Genomic DNA, 26734 nt, shown 5'->3' with positions numbered 1-26734 from the left:
CCCTGCCCGGGGTGATTGGTGTGATTATCTACATCACCTCAGGGGCAAACTGTACCCTCTGCAACATGTGGGTGCCCCCGCACACATGCTTATGAAGGCTAGCATTACCAACTTGGAAGCACCAGGCCCACTTCCTCCCAAACCGACAGCCCTTTGTAATATGCAAGCCTCTATTTGCATGGGGAAGTCAGTTGACTAAAAAAAAAACATTCCCTCTCCCACGATAGGCGAGTCAGCATAAGACTCTCACGGGTGTCGTCCCCTGCCTGGCTGTTCCTGAGACTGAGATGTGAGTCATTTGGGTCACAGTCACGGCTCCATCCCTCAGCACATCTGATCTGAGCAAGCTGTTGCAAATGTTTTGTTCCATTTACACCCATCAGTATCTCTTATTCTTTTCTGTACCTACTTTGTGGAACTGAGAGCATAAATACTTCATGACTCAGTGGCAGCTAGTTATGCTCAGGATTTTTCAGTTAATATAATTGTGATTCATGAAAACATTTGTGCCACTCTGAGCTGCAGACCAGGCAGCCCTGTAGGTCAGTATACAATGCCAAGATAATCTGTATACTACTGCTGCTATCTTGTATACTTTTGGCACAGAAAATACACCTGCTATGTTTCTGTAGATGTCCTATGCAAAAATAGTGACTTCTGACACTAATACGTTTGTTGTTTTTGTATAAAACACCCCATTTTGCCAACTTCTGAACTGTTCAACAAGTGCCACCCCCTTCTGGTGTCATAGCAGTGTCAGAGTACTGCAAGATGGCTCCCAGAGCAAGGGGTGACTTCAGTAAGCTGCCTTGCCACTTAGCATAGCACACTAAGTTGCATCATTAATTATGTGTACATGCTCTTCCAGGAGTCATCTTTCTGAAACACTCATTTACACTACACAGAGGTGTTAGAGCTTAGCAACCCTAGTCACTGAGTTTCAACACTAATTTTCTGAGTTTAATACATTAACATCACACACAAAGAAGATAAATTAAGTTAAGTCACTTGGTAACTGTGTCAATGTTAAATTAAGATAGTTTGCAAATAAAAGGGTTTAAGTTTCAAAAGATATGAGTTTGTAAGCAGAGGTAATCCAGAAAGCTTAAGTCAGGCCTGGTATCCTACTTGTAACCCAGAGGGTGACAGAACTAACAAGAAATGGGGTACAGAGGACTTAGATAAAATAAAATCACTTTAGCTAGCAGGTCTAGGAAACTCTGTCTCTGATGCCCTCCTGTGGGAGGAATAAAGATTCCGTGATGAAGTTTGAAGTAGTTTATTCAGTTAAGTAGGTTCCCGTAGAGCAAGAGTAAGGACATCGTCCATCTACCTACTTAACTGAATAAACTACTTTTTGAAAGTCTGTATAAAGCAGAGAAATGTGGAAATCAAGAAAAGCTACAAATGGAAATGTTTGTAGAAGAATTAAATATGCCAAGGTTAGAGGTAGATGAGGCTCAATGAGTAATAGTTACGATAGAAGGAGATTAGATTAAAATGCTGATGTATAACCAATATACAGAAAAGCCCCCAGAAATAGATGGTATTCCTGTGGAAGGTTGGAAGCTAGAAGGGTAGAAAGTGATAAAGATCTGGAAGGTTTTGTTTAACAGTATTATAAGAGGAGAAGCACCGACATCCTGAAAGAAAATGTTAACACCGAAAGATGGTAAAGACTCATCAAATCCAGCTTCATATTGGCCCATTTTAATTCTAAACCATGATTGTAAAGTGTTTATGTCTGTAATGGCTAAAGGAATGACAAAGGTGATGCCAAAATTAATAGGTAAGGATCAATGTGGTTTTGTGGAGGGGAGGCAAACATTTGACAACATTAATAGAATAATCATGATCCAGAGGGAAGCAGAATGTAAGAAAATATCACTGTTGTTGTTGTGTCCTGATGCAGAGAAAGCTTTCAATAGGGGAGGCTAGGATTTTATGAATAGGGCAATAGAAGCATTTGCATTCCCTGACAACATTATAAGGTTGATTAGGAGGATATGTGAAGGATCAGAGGTGGAAATTTAAGGGGGGTTCCTCTCTGATAAGTTCTTTTTGAGCAGCGGAGTAAGGCGGTGTCCTGTTTCCCCCTTTTTGTTTGCGTTATATTTAGAACCATTGGCAAATAAAATAAGGGACACAGAAATTTGCGGATATAGTTGGTATGGTAATCAAGAAAAGCTGGCACTATTTGCAGATGACATTATTTTACAGCTGATAAAACTAGAAAAGGACATTTCAGTGTTGTGGAACATTCTGAGACAGTTTCATGTCTTTTTGGGATACAAAATGAATGAAGCTAAAACAAAGATAATAGCTGTAAACTATGTACCCACACAAACTGGTTCAGCAATATCCATATTTATGGGGACATGATAAAATGAATTATTTAGGAGTATGGAATAAAAATCATCCTGCTGTGTCAGCTAAGGATATGTGGGAAGAGACCAAACAAAAGGTAATACAAAAACTGAGAAACTGGAAGTTCTTTTTTATGGATATGGATAGTAAGATACAAGCAGTTAAAATGTTTTAGTCCCTTTAGCTTTATACACAGGTCAGACATACATGTTTTTATCAACCAGAGGAGAAGTTGAAGATCAATAAGCCATCTATAAACACACTTTTAGGATGATGGAAGAAACCAGAGAGAAAACAAAGTCCATGGTAAAAACCCACACTCGTGCAAGAAGGATATACAGCAATTACACAGATAGCAATCCAGCCAGAACCAATCATGAAAAAAATGGAATATAAGGCAATAATACAAACCTCTACCCCACTATGTGTGTGAATTTTCAAACACATTCTTAGTTTGCCTGACAAAGTACTGGACATTCACAGAGTAACTGAAATGTGGACAGTTCTGATTAAATAATATCAAATCTATACCTATATCTACCAGTCCTAATCAATTAGTTTAATTGATGCAATGCAATGCAATAACTTACTTTACATACAATGAAACAAGTATACACGAGTCCCTAAAATGCATTGCATCACTATGCAATGCACAACAGACAAAGCAATAGACGGAAACATGGGAATTTTACAAATAAAGTAGAACACTATTCGGTTCAACACTTGCCTGAAGATTGTGACTATGGCTCTCCCTCGGTATTCCAGTTGTCTTACAGATCTGTCACCACCAAGTGCTATAGCCTGCATAGATCTGCAATGCTTGGCCATGGTCTGCTACAAAATATTTACAGGAATCTTGTCCAGGATATAAGAAGAGGAAACGTACTTGCTGTTACACACACACAATGAAACGTCTTCTTGTATTTAAAATTCTATGTGCGGGTGGAAAGGATGTTTACATGCAAAGACTTGACCCAACAGGTGTGTGTGTGTATGCGACCAGACCATTCTTTTTTTAAATTAAAACGTTAATGTGACAGTCTCTCAGCTTTTTCTTCTTCTTTCGGCTGCTCCCGGTAGGGGTAGCCACAGCAGATCAACTGTTTCCATTTCTTCCTGTCCTCTGCATCTTGCTCTGTCACACCAACCACCTGCATGTCCTCTCTCACCACATCCATAAACCTTATCTTAGGCCTCCGTCTTTTCCTGTTACCTGGCAGCTTCATCCTTAGCATCTTTTTCCCAATATACTCTGCATCTCTCCTCAGCACATGTCCAAACCAACGTAATCTTGCCTCTCTGGCTTTGTCTCCAAACCTTCCAACCTGGGCTGACTCTCTAATATACTTATTCCTAATCCTGTCCATCCTCGTCACACCCAGTGCAAATCTTAACATCTTCAACTCTGCCATGTCAAGCTCTGACTCCTGCCTTTTTGTCAAGTGCCACTGTCTCCAACCCATATAACATAACTGGTCTCACTACCCTCTTGTAGACCTTCCCTTTCACTCTTACTGGTACTCGTCTGTTACAAATCACTCCTGACACTCTTCTCCACCCACTCCATCCTGCCTGTACTCTCTTCTTCACCTCTCTTCCACACTCACCATTACTCTGAACTGTTGATCCCAAGTATTTAAACTCATCCACCTTCGCCACCTCTACCCTCTGCATCCTCACCATTCCTCTATCCTCCCTCTCATTCACACACATATATTCTGTCTTAGTCCTGCTGACCTTCATTCCTCTTCTCCTAGAGCATATCTCCACCTCTCCAGGGTCTCCTCCACCTGTTCCCTACTCTCACTACAGATCACAATGTCATCTGCAAACATCATAGTCCACGGGGACTACTGTCTGATCTCGTCTGTCAACCTGTCCATCACCATTGCAAATAAGAAAGAAAGAAAGAAATGACAGTCTCTCAGCAAGCAAGTTAAAATCCACCCCCTTACACCTGCCTGTGGGCACCCATGACCACATATTGCTATGATACAGAAATGTGTCCAAAAACCTAAAGCTGACTTCAAAGAAATTGTGGCTACCCTAACATCTGGGGAATCGGGATCCCAGGTTCAAACAAGCACTAATATGGTGATTATGTAGACTTTCCTCCTATCCTCTAAACCCCATCTATGGGCCACAGCCCCACATTTGCATTGCATATCCCCCCAAAAGTTAAACACGCACACATGTACACAGTCCTATCTTATCAATGTGCTGGCAAAAAAATTGCAAAAACACCAACATTTGTATATCAGCCAACTACGGTAACATTTTCTGAAGCATGTACAGAGTAAAAGAGTATAAAATGACATTTTAGCAGGGACACTACAAAGATTGGGGGGCAGAAATGTGTATGTGCATCATGTTAGACGATCTTAAGAAGGGTCCATTTGACACCAGCACACTAGATGACCTGCACCAAGTGATACAGAAAAATACATAAGTAGTTATATTGTGCTAGTACAGCATGCAATATCACTAAAAGGAAAAACCTTCTAAGTTCTCTGACCCCAAACAGCTGGGATGACTGAAGGAAAAGATTGGTAACCACTTCAAACAGCACAGGACTTCTAAATTTAAGGCTCGCTGTGGCTTCGTAATGTGAAGTTCTGTGTATTAATATAATGTTGACCAAATGACCATTTACGTATTAATTATGTTGACCAAATGACCATTCACTGCTCTATCAAACTCCGAAAAACTGTGCCATCTATTTCACTAATATAATTAATAAGGAGCATGCCATTACAAACATAGGAAAATATGCAATAAGGCATTACTTGAACAGTCAGAACATCATTTTATCAAGTGAAAGCAATATAAACCTCCAAAACTCCACTAAAATTTTCAGGATGGAGACTGCAGTTAAAGTAGAATAAACACAGCTAAAACTGTGCCGAATTCCAACTGGCTGGCAGTGTGCCTCATGAAGCTGAAGTCATCACGCTCGCCCCTGCATGTGATGACGTCAACAACAACTTAAAATTAAGAAAAAAAAAATTTTTAAAAATTGGAAATTTAGGAATTGAAGGGGCCACACGGGAATCCGTGACACTCCATTATTTTAGCCTCAAAACAGGTAAATACCAAGGAATTCAGTACAGTTCCGAGGTATGCTTAAGAGTCACAATTGATGACCACTTGAAATTTGACCTACACTTCCAAAAGTGTTATTAAAAAAAACTTGGCCTCTTCTATAGAACAAAACCCTGCCTAACAGACAAACCCTAGCCAAAGCCTACTTCTTATGTACTCTAGTGTATGCCTCCCCACTCTTTCCTAACCTACAAATGTCAACACAAATAAAGGTGGAACAATGCTACAATAAAATAGCTCACTTTGCTGCAAATCACCCATTTAGAACTCATCAATGTTCTGCCCTTAAACAACTAAATTGGACTGAACTCTCACATCACCTCTACTATAGTCAGCTAGTATTAGCTCATACTTTTATATAATACCATGATAAGTATCCAGCACTAAAAGGCATGCTTCAGCACTACCACCTTACCATAGACAGAACTCCCCCATAACCCCCAGTATAGTCAGCTACTACTAGTTCAGACTCTAATACACTACCCTGAGAAGTATCCAGCACTAAAAGGCATGCTTCAACGCAACCACTCTGTCAAAGATCTTCGCTCTAATGACACTCCTCCTCTCCATCACTAAAGCCTATAATGCATTAATGCATTGGGAGCCTCATTATACTCAAACTCTGCAGCTACCCCCCAGAATGTCCTGCCATATGCTCTCAGGCTTCTTGAAAACCAATAGGCATGCAAACACATCTAAGAGAACACCTCCCAACATCCTCTGTAGCTGTACATCTCCAGGATAAATACAACACCCCCACTTTCTTCCTCCTCTTCTGCTATACTTCTGGTCTCCTCTACTCTGTTACCAACTATCACTCTGTCTTCACCCACCCCACCTTCCACCTATGCCTGCCTTTCGCCACTCATTTAATTTATCTATCATAATTAAATCAACCTTTTGCTTTCCACCTTTTATAAATAACTCACTACGCTGTGTTGTGATATCTGCACTTCTGTATACTTCTGTATCTATCTCTGTGTAGAATATAATTTGTATAAGAAGTCTTACTACTGTATGTATACTTACTATGTATCTATTTTGACATTGTAGAATTTATTGTAATCATTTTCTGCCTGACATTGTTGATATTGTATAACTGAAAGATTTTGTTTGTACTGCATGTATTGGAGTTTTTCTCCTCAGGCCTTTGCTGAAAAGGGGTTTTTGTGCCCAGCCGGACCTCCCCGGTCAACAAATGTAAAATAAATAAGTAAAACAGTTTTGTTTGGACTATGACCATCTAAGGAGAAGAGGTAGTAAGTTTCAAATGCTGTTAGTTTGTGAGGAGGAGGAGAAGTTTGAGCTTTGTTACTCAGCACAGGCATTATCTTGTCTGAAAATATTCAGTACAAGCATTATCTTGTCTGAAAATACTCAGTACAGGCATTATATTGTCTGAAAATACTCAGCACAGGCATTATCTTGTCTGAAAATACTCAGTACAAGGATTATCTTGTCTGAAAATACTCAGTAGAGGGATTATCTTGTCTGAAAATACTCAGTACAAGCACTATCTTGTCTGAAAAATACTGCATTATCTTGTCTGAAAATACTCAGCACAGGTATTATCTTGTCTGAAAATACTCAGCACAGGGATTATCTTGTCTGAAAATACTCAGCACAGGGATTATCTTGTCTGAAAGTACTCAGTGCAGGCATTATCTTGTGTGAAAGTACTCAGTACAGGCATTATCTTGTCTGAAAATACTCAGTACCAGCATTATCTTGTCTGAAAGTACTCAGCACAGGCATTATCTTGTCTGAAAGTACTCAGCACAGGCATCATCTTGTCTGAAAATACACAGTACAGGCATTATATTGTCTGAAAATACTCAGCACAGGAATTATCTTGTCTGAAAATACTCGGTACAAACATTATCTTGTCTGAAAATACTCAGCACAGGGATTATCTTGTCTGAAAATATTCAGTACAAGCATTATCTTGTCTGAAAATACTCAGTGCAGGCATTATCTTGTCTGAAAATACTCAGCACAGGGATTAGCTTGTCTGAAAATACTCAGTACAAGCATTATCTTGTCTGAAAATACTCAGTACAGGCATTATCTTGTCTGAAAATCACTGGACTAGAATGTAAGCCCCTTTTTTATTCAAATAAACCCACTTTGCATTTGTGTAGCGCTACCTACATGGATGTAGTACAGATGGTCATTAGGTCTCAGATCCAAGTAAGTGAGTTCCCTTAGGGACCATTTCCCGCCTTCCTTTCCTTGCAGAGCTTCATATGTAACAGTAATATCCAGGCATATGTAACCAAACAGTTTTACACATTTCTGTGTCAGGGACTCAGGGCCCCATGGCTTACTTGTGTGCATTCATTACTTGTGTAATGCTCCCTTCTTCAGTCATATGGGATGCTCTTTTGAACGTAATGAATTGCTGTTTCAAAAGGTGTTATATTTTCTGTGTATATTAGCTCATGTACTTGTACTGTGTTGTGCTGCTTGGCATTCTTTGCTGAAAACTCAGAGTTCAGTAACGTTATATTAGTTCATGTACTTGTACTGTCTTGTGCTGCTTGGCATTCTTTGCTGAAAACTCAGAGTTCAGTAACGTTATATTAGTTCATGTACTTGTACTGTGCTGTGCTGCTTGGCATTCTTTGCTGAAAACTCAGAGTTCAGTAACGTTATATTAGCTCATGTACTTGTACTGTGCTGTGCTGCTTGGCATTCTTTGCTGAAAACTCAGAGTTCAGTAACGTTATATTAGTTCATGTACTTGTACTGAGCTGTGCTGCTTGGCATTCTTTGCTGAAAACTCAGAGTTCAGTAACGTTTTATTAGTTCATGTACTTTATTATTATTATTTTCATTCCTGACAGGGCCAGCCTTAGCAATTGCAGGGTCCAGTTTTGACCATTTTGATGGGGTCCATGAGATTAACCTTCATTTACTACTGCAACCCTCCATCCAGTTGTGGATTTCCTGAATTTAAGACTATTTCAGATTAAGTATCGATATATGCAACTACTGTTGTGTATTAAAATAAAACAATATGTTTACTTATTAGCCAACATTTTTTCTTAAGATGTGCTGCATTTCTGTGTAACCCCCAATCCAACATCTGTTGCTGTTCCCCTTTTAAGAGTCTGCTTAATTCACTCAGGCACACCATAAGGGGCTTGTTTGATGGACCACTGTGGCTCAGTGTCTTTGTGGCACTTTAGGTGGATCCACCCTGGCTTACCTGTAAATATGTCCCCAAACTCCTACAACACTAGCCAGATCTCTTGAAAGTGGGTAGGAGATAGCTGCACATTTCCCCTTTTCTATCCCCCATACTACTTTGTTTTGATCCTTCTCTTTTCTCTCTCCCCTCGTTTCATTCTTCCCCCATTTGATTCATGCCTTACTCTAATTCACATTCATACCCAGCAATTGTATATACACTGTAAGCACCTTCTTCTTTGTATATTATTTTCTCAGTAGAGACATTATACTATGTGATGTAATGACAGTTTATATGTACTCCTTTCTACTTTACTGAGTGAATTCTTGTATCATGTATACTTATGATTGTGTTAATTCATGCTACATACTATCCTAATTTACTACCCTCCTTCTTGCCTGTTTTTATATTACCACTGTTGCACTGATATGTATTAATGTTTATTGCTTATTTAGTTGTATTTTCATGGTGCTGAGACTGACACTGGTCTAAGAGGATCAATTGTCTACCTAAGTTAAACTGTAAATAAATAAATAATCAATGTAAGCTAAGTACACCACTCACTCCAGCATCTTTGTGGGGTGCAATAGACAAAACCAAGCATTCCATGCTACTACGAAGCAGGACCAATGCTACTACAAAGCAGGCCGACATGCTATTACCAAGAAGGCCCATTTTGAAACATGAAACCTGATAAAATCATCTGACTCATCATAGCCCCCAGCTCTTTCTTCCCATACCCAATGTCCTTGGATGCCAGGAAGTAATGGACAAATGAGTCAGTAGGACAATGCAAAATGAGTGAGAAGACTGCAGGTGGGGGAGCCTTAAAAAATTCCAACCTTCATTTACATTCTCATCTCATATTACCCCATTCTTTCTTTGTTGGCTTCCAGTGTTCTCCTGCATTTGCTCAGACTTGTTGGAATTTCTTACACAATTAATTTTCATACCTTGTTATGGTTAGTGTGTTTCCACAAAACCACCTAAAAATGTTTAACTTTCTCAAAATTCCCAAGAATAAGAAGAAGAATCTCTGGCCTCTGCTTAGAAATGCATTGTCCACGTACCACTCCACGTATAACCTCTTATGAAAGTTTATTTATGTTGCTGTTGTGTCTTTTGGCTTTTCCCGGTTAGGGGTCGCCACAGCGGAACTCTGGTCCGCTAATGATTGGTAGTTGACTTTTACGTGCCGAGTTACCAGCCCTGATGCACAACTTTCAATGAAGGTACGCCCATTCACGCATGTCTGCACGCAGAAGACGCTCTAGCTGAGAATCGAACCGGACAGCGTCTTACTGTGAGGCGACAACGCTACCGCAGCACCACCACCGCGGGTATGAAAGTTTATGTATTTAATTAATTATTTTGTTAAACTGAGTAAGTGGATTAATACATGGAGTTATTTCCAGACATATCCCAGGTCAAAAGGTCAACAGTAAGGATTACATGCAGGATAATTTAGACTAGTCACTAAACATCACGTTTTGGCAGGTGGGAGGAAATCAGACTGACTTAAGGAAAGTCACATGGATGCAGCAGTAACATGCAAACCCACATAATTTGTTCAACGTTCTGTAATATTCTTCCTCCCCAAAACTCGACCCAATCCAGTCAAACCATTTTTTTTTTGCATTACTTTTCTGCTTTCTCCCTGTTTTAAATGCAACTCTGAAAGTGTGATATCTCTGCAGAGGGTTCCTATTACGTGGTCAAAGACACATTCTGTCGAATGTGTCTTGATCGACCGTAAAAGAGCGAAAAGGCAAAATAGCGAAGCGGCTTTTAAGCTAATTCTTTCCATGGGAAAGAATTTGCTTGGCGGCTTCTGCTACTTTGCCGTTTTCGATCTCGGAGTTGGTATATTTAAGTAGGGGGGGATGTGTTTTTTTGTTTTTTGTTTTTTTTTTGGAACAGCAATTTTTTTCCCTTGGAAAAAAAGTGCTGTTCTGGGGTTTCGACATTGTAAGCTTTCGCTTACATGGGGTCGATTAATCATCGTTCGACTATTTAATCATTCGATGATGTAATATAGAACCCTCTGCAGAGCATTTATGAATCTGATAGAAAAATTATTCACTTGGCTGAAAGTGGGTAAATAGAAACTATCAACCACTGCCTCACACCACATGGCATACACACACACACACCTCATGTTTCACTTCTATGGGATTATTTTATTCCTATCGTTGAATGCAGCAAGTATTTTTCTGCCATACTTTTGAATTGGTAACATGGTGTCACAAGTGATCAGACATTAGCTCATATAACAGCATCTTTTTTATTATTATTACTGTTTGCTTGTTTTCATACTATCTGAAACTGACTATTCCACAGTTATTTTTTTTTGTAACTGTATTTATTAGCAACCGTAAACCTTATGTCAGAGAAGTAAACAGAAACAGTACTTCTCCATCAGTCTTCAAAGTAAGCCTCATATTGTTATCATCCAAAACAGTAAATTGAGTGGTACACAAATCCAGATGGTTAGTCCAGCTGGTTTTGGTCTGAAAACCCTATTGATTACTGAGCAACAACCACTGATGACTATGTGAGTGAGAGCAAACACTGTCAGCCATACATGAGGGGATATGATGTGTGCTCTACTAACAAAACCTTTAACTAATATGGTGCAAGACCACCAGTAGGAAAATGCCATGCACTTTGATGTAGTGTCTGCCAGGCAATCTGTGGGCTACATAAGGTATAATGGCCCTGTCATTGTCTAGTGAGGGGCCTGTGAAGGAGCAAGGCCCTACTGGACCAAATAGGTCCGTTTAGCCTAAACCCTGATTCCCGATACACCCTTGTACCTGATGTTTTGTTACACATATTCCAAATTAATGTAAAAACAGCAGGATTTGTGTCATACATCTAGCTGCTTATGAAAGTCTAAAATAAAATCCCAATATTTTTCTAAGATTTAAGAGAATGTCTAAACTGAAAAGAGATAATAGAAAGTCAGTCATGGTGGTCAAATGACACTACCACCAGAAACTATTATTTGTTTTCTTTTTTTTTTAACTGAAGTATGAACAAAATTAGCTGGATATCTGTCAAGAGAATGACCAGAAGCTCGAAAATATTCTCAAAAAATATTTCAGCTGCACATCTGCTCAGTTGCTTACTAATAGTAAAGTTGTCCTGTCAGGTTAAGCAATATTTAGCTTTAATGTGTATTCTGTTCTTTACAGGTCATGCCCTTCTAAATTCTGCTCTAAAGGCCTTAATTGGACAGTCCAGCCAGATTCCACAGTCCACTCGTGGGAATCCTTCATCTTCTTATTTAAGTGAGTTTGTTAGTGCTGAACCATTGCAAATGGAATTGTAATGAAGTACCTTATCTGTTTACAACAAGGTGTGGGTAACCTTATGAATTTTGTGGTTCTTAAATAAAGGTGTGGGTAATCTTATGAGCTCTGTGGTTCTTAAATACTGTATCAGTTTGTACTTTTTAATTCTACAATTATATAAGACATTGCTTAGCTGTTTGTTTTGTGAACATGCTTTTTTAAATTTCTCTAAGTATTATGGGTTTTTAATACCATGACAGAAATGAACCCCTTTCCTAAGTCAAAGTACGATTAAAGTTCATGAAATTAGTATTCATAGGTTCATAGGTGTGTGCTAGGCTAATGGCCCTGGAGCCTTTATAAGCCTAGCCCATAGATGTGCCCTGGCATCGTGCCACCTGACGTTAGTTCCCAGTGCCTCTATCAAGTAGAGCCACTGGAGTAATCCCTAGGTTAACTTTCTTATTTCCATCCACTCATCAAGATTTCTCTTGAAGAGAACCAGTGAGGTGCTCTACTTGACATGTATGGGGAAGGCTATTCCAGACCATGGGCAGTCTCTGGGTTATGAATCTGTCCCTCCAGCATGCTCTGTTGATTGTATTAATGAGATTGAGGTCTCTGGACCATGTGGTGTGGAGAGATTGGGAGTTCTTTAGATGTAGCATTTCTAACAGAGCTGTGCCAGACATGGCTTTGTAAGTCAAGCAGAGATCGCCTCTCAGTAGATGATATGAGACAGAGAATAGCTGGAGTTTTTAGAGTCTGTCTGTATAGGACATGTGTTTAAGGCCTAGGATCCTCTTCATGAGGTACTTTTGTGGCCTCTCCAGCTGTTGCAGGTGTCTAGTGAGGTACATGTCAAATGGGGCATTATACTCGATGATTGGTCTAATGAGGGAAGAGTAGAGAGAGATGATGACCTCATTCTTCCTGGATGGAAAACCCTTGGTAATGAGATATGCCACATAGGCATAGGACTTTCTGACCACAGTGGCATTGTGGTGGTTGAAGGAGAGGTGAAAAAAGGAGGAAATTCACCTTGGAGGTCACTCCAGTGGCTCTACTCGACAGAGGCACTGGGAAGTTATGTTGGGCGGCACAATGCCAGGGTAATCCTATGGGCTAGGCTTGTAAAGGCTCCAAGGCTGTTAGCCTAGTACACACCTATGAACCTATGAACAGGAGATTCGTAAGTATGGGTATATTCATTAAGTATGGTGGTTTGCAGATGCCTTGTAAGCCAGGCATAGATCACCCCTCAGCAATCTGTAGGAGACTGAGTAGAGGGAAAGAGCTTTTAGGTGCTCTGCATAAAGCAGGTTTGTTATGCCTTGTATTCTACTGAGTTTAAGATCATGGCTTTAGCACCATTTGTTAGTCAGAGGTAGACCTTCTTGAAGAATGCTAGTGTCTTCAGGGGAGTCGATGATAACCCCTAGCTTGCAATCATCCTTAAACTTAGTTAGCCATGGCTCACCATTTCAGTACAATAAACAGGAATTTCTTACAAGCACAAAGTTTAGCACTGTTACAAAAAGGATGATCTGATGTTGTCAATCTTCATTTATTCCTTGACATGTGGGTTTGGTTCTGAAATCAGAACTGACTTGGCCATACTACAGCCCACGAGGACCAAAAACTCTCAAGCTTTATCCCTACCCAGAATGCTCATCTCCATTTTACCTCAGATCTCGTTTGCCACTTCCAGTTATCAGACACGTCACCAAGTACATTTATAGTTTTAAAATTTCTCTACTTATTTAACAATTATGGTACCTTTTCACTCCATTAGTTTTTTTCTCTATTACCTTAGCAAGTTCCTACCTTATATTTTCTTTTTTCGCTCTGATCCATTTCGCTCTTACACTTCGGTGTAATCTTTGCTACCATAGTTGGTAGACTTTCTTTGGATTTCCTGCTTTCCAGACGTAAAAAAAAAAAAATCTTCTTATATACCTTTGGTATTCTTTGTCTACCATTGCTGGTAGCACTTCTCTGTAAAACTCTTACCTTCTAACACACTTCTCGTTATGTTTACTGTGGGTTTGTTTTGTACCTTTGGGTATTCTGGGCCTACCATTGCTGGTAGCACTTCACTGTAAAACTCTTACCTTCTAACACACTCTCGTTATGTTTACTGTGGGTTTGTTTTGTACCTTTGGGTATTCTGGGCCTACCATTGCTGGTAGCACTTCACTGTAAAAGTCTTACCTTCTAACACACTTCTTGTTATGTTTACTGTGGGTTTGTTTAGTACCTTTGGGTATTCTGGGCCTACCATTGCTGGTAGCACTTCACTGTAAAACTCTTACCTTCTAACACACTTCTCATTATGTTTACTGTGGGTTTGTTTTGTACCTTTGAGTATTCTGGGCCTACCATTGCTGGTAGCACTTTACTGTAATTTTTCTCTCTTGATCTTCCAGTTTTTCTTGTATGTTGTTTTGTTTCTCTCCTGTAGGCATGGCTGATAAAGAAAAGGCACTTCTGGCTTCAAGAAGTGCAGTAAGGGTGATAGCAAAATGCCTAACTCTGATGGTCGTTCATCATTTGTATATTGCTTAGGCTTGTTACATTTACAAGAAGACTGCTCAATCTGTCTTGGATTTAGTCACAGAGCCTTAGTAGTAAGAAAAAAAAAACAAATTACTTCTGAAAGGGACGATTAAGTCTCCTTTTGAGGAAGCCTTATCTGGTTCCAAATGTAAGACAGACCCTTTTTTGTCTTCCTCATCATTACCCAGAACTGATAAACATAAAAAGAGAAGTCACTTGGCACCAACTTCCCCTTCAGCACCAGTGACTAAGAAAAATAAAATGTCAGTTCCAGAAAAGATTATGGAACAGAAAGCTTCTGCTGCAAGACTACCTGCATCTTCAGCACCAGAGCAGACACTACAGAAAATAGACAAGACTTCGGAACCAACAAGCTTGGTTCCATATTTCATCCCGGCACCAACACCTATGATTCCAACAATATTTCTTGAAGAACCAGAAATGGAACTTCCTATTCTCTATCTATATATCCCTTTGCAGTGCAAATGCCCAGCCCTTTTCTGGAGAGACCTAAATCTCCAGCCACCCAATTCACTCCACCAAGAGTCTATTGGAATCACACGTGCTGAGGCTAGTGGATCAGCTCCTTGTGGCAAGAGGGTTGGCTTCTGTGTCCTCTGTTCCAACTACCTTCAGTTCTGGAATTCCCTTCTTCATGACTGCACCAGATCTTACTTCTCTGACCCCATCTGTGGCTTTAGAGCCTCAGGCTCCGATCCCTCCAGCACAGACTGTCTCAGCCCTGGCTAGACCTTTTTCTTTAGGGCCAACTACTACCCTTAGTTCTTTTGTCCTCTCAGAACCAGAGAACTCCTGAAGTGGGGGATTTGCTGTCAGCTCCGAGGGGCAGGTTTCAACTTCAGTTTTTTGAGAGCCATGCCTGCACCTTGGGGCTTTAGCATGTGTGTGCTCCACTCCGGCTTTGGCGTCGGGGGCAGTCTCCTCAGAGCAGGGAATGACCACTGTTCTGAGGCAGTCATCCTCGGTTCCAAGCTCCCTTCCCTCATCAGGGAGACTTGCCTTCCAGGCAATGGAGAGGGCTTTGTCCTTGGTGTGAACCCAGTTGGCTGATCCCCAATTGGAGTTAATTCCTGACTCTTCCTCTCACTCTGACTCTCAACCAGCCTCTACATTGGGACAGCTAATGCGGAATCTGTAGGACATACCTGTTCAGGTTCTATCCTCCTCTGATTCTTCTTTAGATTTTCCCACTGAAGAAGTTCCTCAGAAGAGAAACTGCAAGAGGAAGCACTTGGATTCCCCAGAAGAATCCATCACAGAGGACACTGACTATGATGAAGGGGAAGGGTCCCCTAGGTACCCCCTGAAGATGTCTCCTTTGGAGACCTTCTTGAGATCCTTAAACAGAGGGATGGCTGGATCTCCCAACATCCTTCCCTGGAGGTGTCAGTGTACTTGCAAGCTTTCCGCTCTTGCCCATCTACTACTTAGATAAACCCGCCTGCTGATGACCTCATCAAGTTGATCACGCAGCTGGTGTGGAAGGCTCTGGATTTCATAAAGCCGATCCCTAAGAAGCCAGATAAAATTCTCTCAGATCCTAAAGAATTTCAATTTTGGGCTAAATGGTTAGCAGTAGATGTCTTGGTGGTTGCAGCAACCACAAAGAAAGAACTGTCTGAAGAGATTTCCACTATGCATCCCCCCATTCGAGAGTCTCAGGTGATGGATAGATTTGGGAAGCAGGTATACACTTCATCGACCTTTGCCTTACTGTCTTTGAATTTTATGGCACACTTCACAAGACTCCAAAGGGATATGATTAAGGAGGTATCCAATACCCTTGCAGGAGCTGCATCTGAAAGAGTCCAAGTTAAGGTTGTTTCTCATTTGGCCTCCCTCAAGTCCATATCCAACTCGTCTATGAGACTCATAGTGCATGCAAATGGGTGGACTACCAGAGCAGTGGCTTCCGTCACACCCATAAGGAGACATGCCACTGTCTTTCTAGTGGCCCGCCTCTTATGTTAATCTGACCATATATCTCATTTCTCTCTACTTTTACTGGCTTATGTGAGTAATCACAAAATCATCATTTTTGAAATCCCTCCCCTTCAATTATTTAAATTTATTGGCCATCCTACAGTATTTCATAGTACCAAAATACAAAAGTGACCACCCCTTTCAATCCATCTTGCTGTTTTAAAAATAGTAACTCTCCACTAAACCTTAACTTTTTAAACAGGTAAAACTCAAGTTACCTACTTTCACATCTAACTTCTCTAGTGCACACTGCAGAGTGCATTCTTTTCAATCTTACCTTTAAGCATCCCTGTGACTAGCACTTTCTCTAATACCTGCTGGAAAGCACTAGGAAGCCTTAAACTCATACAAACACTGAACTCTCCTTGTTAACAAGGAGAAATTAATACTAGGCACTAAACAGCCTATAATTGCAAAGTACCTTGCTAAGGAAACAGCTCCTATACTTTACAAAGGAAAAAAAAAAAAAAAGCCCCAAACCAGGCATGTCCAAGGGTCAGCTTCCAGTGATTTCTCCTGTCCACCTGGTGAATCTGGGCATACTGGGGCAATGCAGCAATTGCCTCATGTACACAGACAACCCTCTCCTCCTACCACCCAACACTACAACCTGTGAGAGATGCACTTACATAGTCAAAATGGAAGCAAAGCTCTCTCCACCCAAGATTGTGCTAAACAGTCAAGAAGAGAAGGTTAACACCCACACTACACCTCAAGCAACACATAGCCCTTCTAAACCCGCACCACCAACACCCACAAATAGCAACACTAGATCCACATATGCAGAGGCCCTTAACTGTAACCTGCCCAAGCAACAAAGACCTCTGAAGCTGAAACGCAAACAAACACCAATCACAACCAATGTGTCACATAGTTCACAACACCAGTGTGCCACCCAGCAACAGCCCCTAAGGCAAGACAATGTACCTAACACTTTAGTCATAGGTGACTCTATAGTCCGGCACAATGATGTCCCTCTCACCAGGTTGAATAAGGAGAAAATTACAGTCAGCTGCCTGTCGGGTGCCAGGATCCGCCACATAACGCATGCACTCAAGTCACTCCACAACAAGTACAAATATGACTCTGTCATTGTCCATGTCGGAGTGAATGACTTGAGACGTACCTCCCTGGACTACATGAAATGAGACATGGAAGAGCTCTTGGATCATGTGGCCCAGGCAGGTATGACCCTAGCCCTGAATAGCATCCTGCCTTCGCCCAGAATGATACCACAATATAAGGATAAAATGATTTACTTCAACAATTGGCTAAGCTTATGGTGTCATTCAAAGGGGATCCAGTATCTGTCTGCCTGGGATGACATGATTGACAGACCACAATGCTTTGCCAGAGATGGTCTGCACCTGTCGCCCCTGGGATTCAGGTTACTGGCTAAGGCTCTTGCCACCCCTATAGTGCCTTTTTTAGGCAAACTTCAAAGGACAAAACCACCACCGTAACAGGTACAAGCATGCAAAATCTGAAGGTAATGCTACTCAATGCTAGAAGTCTAAACCTCAAAATGCACTCTCGAGGCACTCCTAAAATGGAGAACATCGATATCTGTGCAGTAACTGAGACCTGGTTCAAGGCTCCAGAGAGCACCATTGCAATACCAGGCTACAACTCTTACCACACTTTTCTGCCACCAAACCAGGACCGAAACACTAAAGGTGGAGGAGTGTCAATATTCACCAAGGATATTCACACCACCAGGCTAATTGGCCAACACAATGTGTCTGAAATTCTCCAAGTGCAACTAACACTAGGTAAGACTGCAATCCAAATTGTAGCTTGCTACAGATCCCCCACCATACCCCAAGATTCTCACTACACCTTTCTAAACATACTGGAAAATGTTAAGATAGAACCAAACACCCTAATACTGGGTGATTTTAACTACCCTGCCATTAACTTAGAAAACTACTCATGTCCCAACACCTTTGCGCAACGGTTCTTGGAATTCATAAATTCCAACGCCCTGGATCAACTAATCCATAGTCCCACCAGGGGCTCCAATATCCTAGACCTGGTCATTACCAACATGGGAAATCAATGCTCCATACCTATGGTCACCCCCTCGTTAGTCAGGTCTGACCATAAGCTAATCACCCTTAACATCCACATCCCACCCCACCCCCAGTAAGGAAACCACCATAAAAACTTCTCCAAAGCCAACTTCATGCTACTCAAGTCAGAAGTGACAAACTTTATGACACCCATGCAGACGGGAACTGAAAGTTCAACTGCTGAATCCTACACTAAGGCACTGTATGAGCACATCCACTCATGCATGAATCGTGCCATCCCAAATAGAACCAAAATGCTCTCATCCAAAAAAAGGAAGCCAATCTGGTGGTCCCCTGCCATAAACAAACTTTACAACAAAAGGAAGAAACTTTTGCAGAAAAGAGGAAAATCCCAGGATGCAAAAAACTCCCTTACTAGCCTCAGTAAGAAACTGAGATGCCTCATAAAATCCTCCAAAGCTAGTTACGAAAATAAAATTGCCAAAGATTCCAAAGACAACCACAAAGCATTCTATAACTATGTCAAGAATCTAAATGGCAATGCTCAGATCTGCTCTGAGCTAAAACAGAATGGCATTAAATATACTGGTCCGAAGGATATTGCCAATATCCTGGCAGATCGATTCAGTGCCAACTTCACCCCCTCTCACCCCCTAAATGGCCCATCTCAATACCGGAAGATTGCCAAATTCCAGTAATAACGGCCACACAGGTACAAAACGCACTCTCTAAAGCCAAGAATACAGCATCCATGGGACCAGATGACATCCCGGGCTGTGTACTACATGAACTACAATATGAACTGGCACCTCACCTAAGTGTCATGTTTAATCATAGCCTCACCTCAGGTTTCGTGCCCACTGAGTGGCGCAGAGCTACAGTTATCCCAATCCACAAGGGGATCCACCTTGGATCCCAGAAACTACCGTCCCATCAGTCTGACAAGCCTTATCTGCAATGCCATGGAGCGTATTATCATGGAACTTATAAACAAAGACATTGGCAACCTTCAAACACTGGACCCCACCCAGTTTGGGTTTGTGAAGGGCCGATCTTGTCTCCTGAACCTGATTGACTTCTTTGAATCAGTCTCCAGAGCCATGGACAAGGGTAAGGTGGTCCACACAGCCTATCTAGACCTTGCCAAGGCCTTTGACACCATCCCCCACTCTGGAATCATAGATAAACTTACTAAGTTGGGCATTAATCCCTATGTCACCCAATGGGTTGCTAAATGGCTTACTGATAGAACCCACACTGTAAAAGTAACCTACTCCAAATCCAGCTCCAGACAAGTGACAAGTAAAGTACCTCAGGATTCAGTCCTGGGGCCGCTGTTGTTTGGCATCTACTTCTCTGAAGTACAGGTCAACACTAAGGGACTCTGGCTAACAAAGTTTGCAGACGACTGCAAACTGGGAGCCATTATTGAATCCCCAAATGATGTGGATACTCTACAAAAGGGCCTTACAGAAACAGATGCTTGGTGCCAGAGCCATGGGTTCAAGCTCAATGCCAAGAAATGTATTGTTATCCCCTTTGGGAAAAAACATGTATCCATGAATTACCATATAGGTGGCAGTACACTAAACACAGAAAGTGTGATAAGAGACTTAGGGACACAGGTGGACAGTGGTCTCACCTTCGATAACCACATCGCCACAACAGTCAGGAAATCCTTCTATGTGGCACACCTCATCATGAAGGGCTTTTCATCCAGAAAAAAGGAGGTCATTGTCCCACTGTACTCATCCCTCATTAGACCCATTATAGAATACAACGCCCCATTTGGTATGTACCTCTCAAGACATCTGCAACAACTGGAAAGGCCTCAGAAATACCTCACTAAAAGAATCACAGGCCTAAAGCAGATGCCCTATGCTGACCACCTTAAAAAACTCCAGCTTTACTCTGTCGGATATCGTCTACTCAGAGGCGATCTCTGCTTAACATACAAGGCCATGTCAAACCCAGAGCTGTTGGACATGCTGCACTTAAAGAAATCCCAATCCCTCAGAGCTACACACTCCAGGGATCTAAACCTTGTCATCACAATAAACAAAACATGCTGGAGGGATAGGTTCCTGACCCAGAGACTCCCCAGACTCTGGAATAGATTGCCCATACATGTCAAGCAGAGTGCCTCTTTGGACCTCTTCAAGAGGAACCTTGACGATTGGATGGGAGAAAGGAAATTCACCCCAGGGATCACGTTAGTCACCCTGCTAGACAGGGGTCCAGGAAAGTAAATAATGTGGGAAGAAATAGCCAGGGAATTGTTATGGCTAGGCTTGTATAGGCCCTAGGGCTGATAGCCTAGTACCAACCTATGAACCTATGAACCAAACATCTCTTAGAAAAATCAAGAGACTACATCCTTCAGACTTGTGCTTACCTAGAGATCACAGTAAACCACGAGAAGTCTCAACTGGTCCCAATTCAAAATTTGGAATTTATAGGGGCAAATTTGAATACAGACACTTGCATAACTTGTCTTCCCTTCCCCTGTCTAGAAAAGATCAGACTTCAAGTCTAGAAAATCATCTGCAACAAGACAGTAGACGCATGCATGGTCCTGCAGGCCTTAGGTTCTATGGAAGCAACCATTACTTTAGTACCTCTAGCAAGATTCCACATGAGGAATCTGCAAAGGTTTCTAGCATCCCAATGGTCCATTCGTCGTCAGCCAGTATTGCATCATATTTTGGTAACCAACTGTTGCAAAAATTATCTTCTCTGGTGGATCCACTCTGAAGAGATTCTTGCAGGACGACCTTTCATCCCACCTCAGCCCCAGGCCATGGTGACCACAGACTCCTCCCACATCGGGTGGGGGGGCATTATCTGGGCAAGACAGTCCAAGGCACTTGGTCACTCAGAGGCCAGCTTGCATATCAGTGCTCTAGAAATGAGAGCAGTGTTGTTAGCGTTGCAGGCCTTTCAAGATGGGAACAATTGCGATCCAGACAGACAACATGTCAGTGGTCTGGTACATCAACAAACAGGAAGGAACCAAGTTTTACCCCCTTTGTCGAGAAGCAGAGTTTAGCAGTGGGTGATCTCTTCCAACCACTTTCTAATAGCAGTGCACATCCCAAGGAATTCCAGTGTAATGACAGACAAGCTGAGCTGATGCATTCTCTTGTCTCATAAGTGGTCTCTCAATCTGAAAGTGGCACAAATGATTTTTTGCTGCTGGGGCCAGCCTTGCTGCGGCCATTTTGCATTGCCACTAGACAACAAGTGCAGCAGCTACTTTGCCCTGGTCTCCCCTCTAGGGGAGTCCCCAGGAGATGCTCTGCTTCACAATTCACCTTCAGGACTTCTATACACCTTCCTCTTGCTTCTTACTGAAATTGGTACACCTTGTTTGCTGTAGCATAGACTAGATCCAGGCCTGCTGAATCTAGCTTTGTTTGTATAACTTGAGCACTAATCCAGGCATTATTTAAAGTATTCAGTTGTATTTATTACTGCTTGGTAGTAACTTGGTTAAAGTGTAGCTATCATTCTAAGTCTTTTAGATTAAGCACTTGGGCTTCAGACCAGTTGTTCTACATTAGGAAGGTTTGCGGCATGCACTGTGGTGGCAGGACAGGTAGCTTTCATCCTTCTAAGTTGGAAACTGCTGATTGAGAGCCCAGTGTCTGTTATTCTTAAAGTGTATTAGTTCTGGTTTAAGCACTTGGGCTTCAGGCCAGTTATTTTACATTAAGAAGGTTCGTTGTCTGCACTCTTGTGGGAGGAGAGGCTGGACTCTGCCCTTCTGAGCTGGGAATTTCTGGTTAAAGGTTTATAGTGCCTGCATATTTGAACTATTTCTTACTGTAATTGGTACACCTTGTTTGCTGTAGCATAGACGAGATCCAGGCCTGCTGAATCTAGTTTTGTTTGTATGCTTGTTATTTCCCTGGAACGCTAATTCCACCTAAAACGCGGCTTTTCAGCGCTTCTGTGGATCCCTAGTGATATCTGCATTGCTTACTGTACTGATTTCCTTGTTTCACTTAAAAGAAAGTTACTGTTTGTCATTTTTGCATTTAAGTTACCTGTAACACATTGCACTTGTTACCTGGTACTTGCTCACTAAAGCAATTATAAGTCAGCACTAAAAATTAAAAGCACTACACCCTCACTCCCCATTGGCCCTTGTTTTCAATTATAAAGGAATTCCCAATATTATTCTGGCATGTCCAAAGGTCAGTTGTCAATCTCCTCTCCGGTCCAGCTGGTGAATATGGGAATCTTGAGGCAATGTTACAACTGCCTCATGTACACAGACAACCCTCTCCTCCTCCCAACAAATTCCAACACATGTGAGAGATGCAACCATATAGCCAAACTGGAGGCTAAGCTCTCTCAACTCAGTACTGGCATAACCAGTCAGGAGGAGAAGGAAACCACACTCACTACAATTCCAGTCTCACACAGACCTACCACGACAGCAAACCAAACACATAATCACACAAAAACATACTCGGAGGCTCTAAATAAAGATCTGCCTAAGCAGCAGAGACCTCCAAAGCAGACACCCAAGCAACTGCTACCCCAAAACAAAACACGTGCAACACATATCTCACAAAGCCAGTGTGCCGAACAGTCACAGCCTTTAAGGCTAAACAACACACCTGATAGACTTGTAATAGGTGACTCTATCGTCAGGCACACTGACGTCCCGCTCACCAGGCTGAACAAGGAGAAGGTCACGGTGAGCAGCCTGTCTGGCGCTAGGATCCGCCACATAACACAAGCACTCAGGTCACTCCAAGGCAAGTACAAATATGACTCAGTCATTGTCCATGCTGGTGTGAATGACCTGAGACGTACCTCCCTGGACTACATGAAAAGAGACATAGAGGAGCTCTCTGAGCATGTAGCCCAGGCTGGTATGACCCTGACCTTGAGTAGCATCTTACCCTCACCAAGAATGATGCCACAATATGAAGACAAGATGATCAATTTCAACAATTGGCTTAAGTATTGGTGTCATTCAAAGGGGAACCAATGCCTGTCAGCTTGGGATGATATGCACGACAAGCCATGATGCTTTGCTAGGGACGGCTTGCACTTGTCACCCCTGGGCTTTCGGATATTGGCAAAGGCTCTTGCTACCCCCATACTGCCTTTTTTAGGCAAGGCTCAAAAGACAAACCCACCTCCATAGGTATCACAAGGGATAAGAAACTAAGAGTAATGCTACTCAACGCCAGAAGTCTAAACCTCAAGATGCACGCACTCAAAACTCTCCTTAGCATGGAGAACATCGATATCTGTGCAGTAATAGAAACCTGGTTCAGGACTCCCGAGAGCACCCCAGCACTACCAGGTTATACCTCATTGCTTTTCGGCCCCAAAACTTGGACCGAACCACAAAAGGAGGGGGAGTATCGATATTCATCAAAGATACCCACACCTCCAGGTTGGTGGCAAAGCACGAAGCATCAGAGACTATCCATGTGCAACTAACAGTGGGTAAAACTGCCTTCCAGTTTATAGCCTGCTACAGACCACCCTCCCAAACCCAGGAACCCCACTTGGCCTTCCTGAGAACACTGGAAAATATGAAGGTCTCTCCAAACATCATTATATTGGGCGACTTCAACTACCCAAACATAGATTGGGAGCATTACTCTAGCTCCAACACCCTTGCCCAAAGGTTCCTAGAATTCATAAACTCAAATGTTATGGAACAACTTGTTACCACTCCCACAAGAGGGGAAAACATACTGGACCTGATCATCACCAACATGAGGACTCTATGCTCCAGACCAGAAGTGTATCCCTCACTGGTAAGATCAGACCATAAACTGATCTCACTGGATATTCACATCCCGACCCCACCCCCTGCCCAGAAAACCACAGTGAAAAACTTCTCTAAAGCAAATTTCACACTCCTCAAAACCAAGGTGGAATCCTTCAAAGCCCCCGGGCCTGTGGAAAATACGGCCCAGACCGCAGAATCCTTTATAAATGCATTCTATGAACACCTTCAGGAATGCATGGATCATGCAATCCCAAATAAAACCAAGACCCAATCCTCCAAAGGCAGACGACCTGTCTGGTGGACCCCAGCCATAAACAAACTATACAATAGAAGGAGGAAGCTACTACATGATAGAGCAAAATCCCAAAAAGGGAAGGCATCTCTGATCAGTATTAGCAAAAAACTAAGGGCACTCATAAAATCGTCAAAGGCCAGCTTTGAAAGAAAAATTGCACAGGACAATAAGGATAATCACAAGGCTTTCTTTAGTTATGTTAGGAACCTGGGTGGGAATTCCCAGATATGCTCAGAATTAGTCCAAAATGACAAAAAATACACCGAACCCACAGACATTGCCAACATCCTAGCTGACAGGTTCAGCGCAAACTTCTCCCCCCCTTCCCCACCAAAAGGGCAAATATCTATCCCAGCAGAGTGCTGCCCCCCCCTGACATCTCATATGCTCAGGTGGGAGCCGCCCTCTCCAAAGCAAAAAACACAGCATCAATGGGACCAGACGGTGTCCCAGGCTGCATCCTACATGAACTCCAAGAAGAGCTAAACCCAAACATAAAACTACTGTTCAATCTCAGCCTTACTACAGGATATGTACCCAAAGAGTGGCGTACAGCAACAGTGGTCCCTCTCCACAAAGGTGGTGCCTCAACGGACCCTGGAAACTATCGCCCCATAAGCCTGACTAGCTTGGTCTGCAAAGCTATGGAAAGGATCATCATGGACCTCATAAATAAAGATATTGGGGACCTATAGACACTGGATCCTACCCAGTTTGGCTTTGTTAAGGGCAGATCCTGCCTCTTAAACCTGGTTGACTTCTTTGAAACAGTCACCAAGGCCATTGACGAAGGGAAGGTGGTCCACACAGCCTATCTGGACCTCGCAAAAGCCTTCGATACAATACCCCACTCGGGCATTATAGATAAGCTCACCAGCTTAAATATAAAATCCTATGTCACTAGATGGGTTGCAAACTGGCTCAAGGGCAGAACCCACATGGTTAGAATTGCTGGAGCCATGTCAGACTCCAAACCAGTTACAAGTGGCGTCCCACAAGGCTCAGTCCTGGGACCTCTCTTGTTTGGTATATATTTCTCGGAGGTACAGGCCAACACGGAAGGACTGTGGCTGACCAAGTTCGCAGATGACTGCAAACTGGGTGCCATAATCGACTCTCCAGCCGACACAAGCATCCTCCAAAAGGGCCTCATAGAAACAGACAACTGGTGCCAGAGCCATGGCCTCAAGCTAAACGCCAAAAGTGTATAGTCATCCCCTTTGGCAAAACAAAGTGCCCACAAATTACCACATAGGTGGTAATCCATTAAGTACAGAAGAAGTAATTAGGGACCTGGGGACCCAAGTTGATAGCAATCTCTCATTTGACAACCACGTGGCCAAAGTGGTTAGAAAAACATTTTATATAGCCCACCTAATCATGAAGGGATTCACATCTAGATTAGGCGAGGTCATCGTGCCTCTTTACTCATCCCTCATCAGACCCATAATCGAGTACAATGCCCCTTTTGGGATGTACCTTACCAAACACCTGCAGCAACTGGAAAGACCCCAAAAGTACCTCACCAAGAGGATCAAAGGGCTCAAACAGATGCCATATGCTGCCCGGTTAAAGAAACTCCAGCTCTACTCAGTGGCATACCGCCTGCTCAGAGGTGACCTGTGCCTGACGTATAAGGCCATGTCCAACCCGGAATTAAGGGACATGCTGCACCTCAAAAAATCCAAATCCCATCGAGCTACACGCTTGAGAGACTTGAACCTCAGCACTGAAATAAATAGGACATGCTGGAGGGACAGATTCATAACCCAGAGGCTCCCTTCACTATGGAATAAAATCCCAGTCCAGGTTAGGCAGAGTCCCTCATTGACTCTCTTCAAGAGGAATCTTGATGAGTGGATGGGAGATCGTAGGTTTACCCCGGGTATCACTTCTGTGTCACTGTTAGACAGAGGCACAGTATACTAACCTCGAAAAATGGTATAGCAAAATTAATTTAAAATGTGTGGCGAAAGCCAAACATACTCTGGCTAGGCTTATAAATACCCTAGGGCAGATAGCCTAGAATGAACCTATGAACCTATGAACCTATGATTCAGTTAATCCCTCAATTTTGAAGAAAGCAATCAGGTTGCAGAGCAAAGTGATTCTCATGGCCCC

General features: G+C 42.3%; 1 protein-coding gene across 2 annotated transcripts in view; it reads left to right on the top strand.

The window, feature by feature from the left end:
- LOC122799721 (protein bicaudal C homolog 1-like) overlaps positions 1-26734 on the top strand; it is a 1306264-nt gene that overhangs the window by 784433 nt on the left and 495097 nt on the right. For both annotated transcript variants that reach the window (XM_044068975.1, XM_044068974.1), the window contains exon 11: positions 11860-11955. In XM_044068975.1, coding sequence (XP_043924910.1) covers positions 11860-11955 — 96 coding nt within the window. The remainder of the gene's footprint in view (positions 1-11859; positions 11956-26734) is intronic.

Source organism: Protopterus annectens, chromosome 4.part0 (assembly GCF_019279795.1).
Source record: "Protopterus annectens isolate FY-2018-M chromosome 4.part0, PAN1.0, whole genome shotgun sequence".
NCBI classification, from domain to species: domain Eukaryota; kingdom Metazoa; phylum Chordata; order Ceratodontiformes; family Protopteridae; genus Protopterus; species Protopterus annectens.
This window is presented reverse-complemented; position numbering and strand designations above follow the sequence as displayed.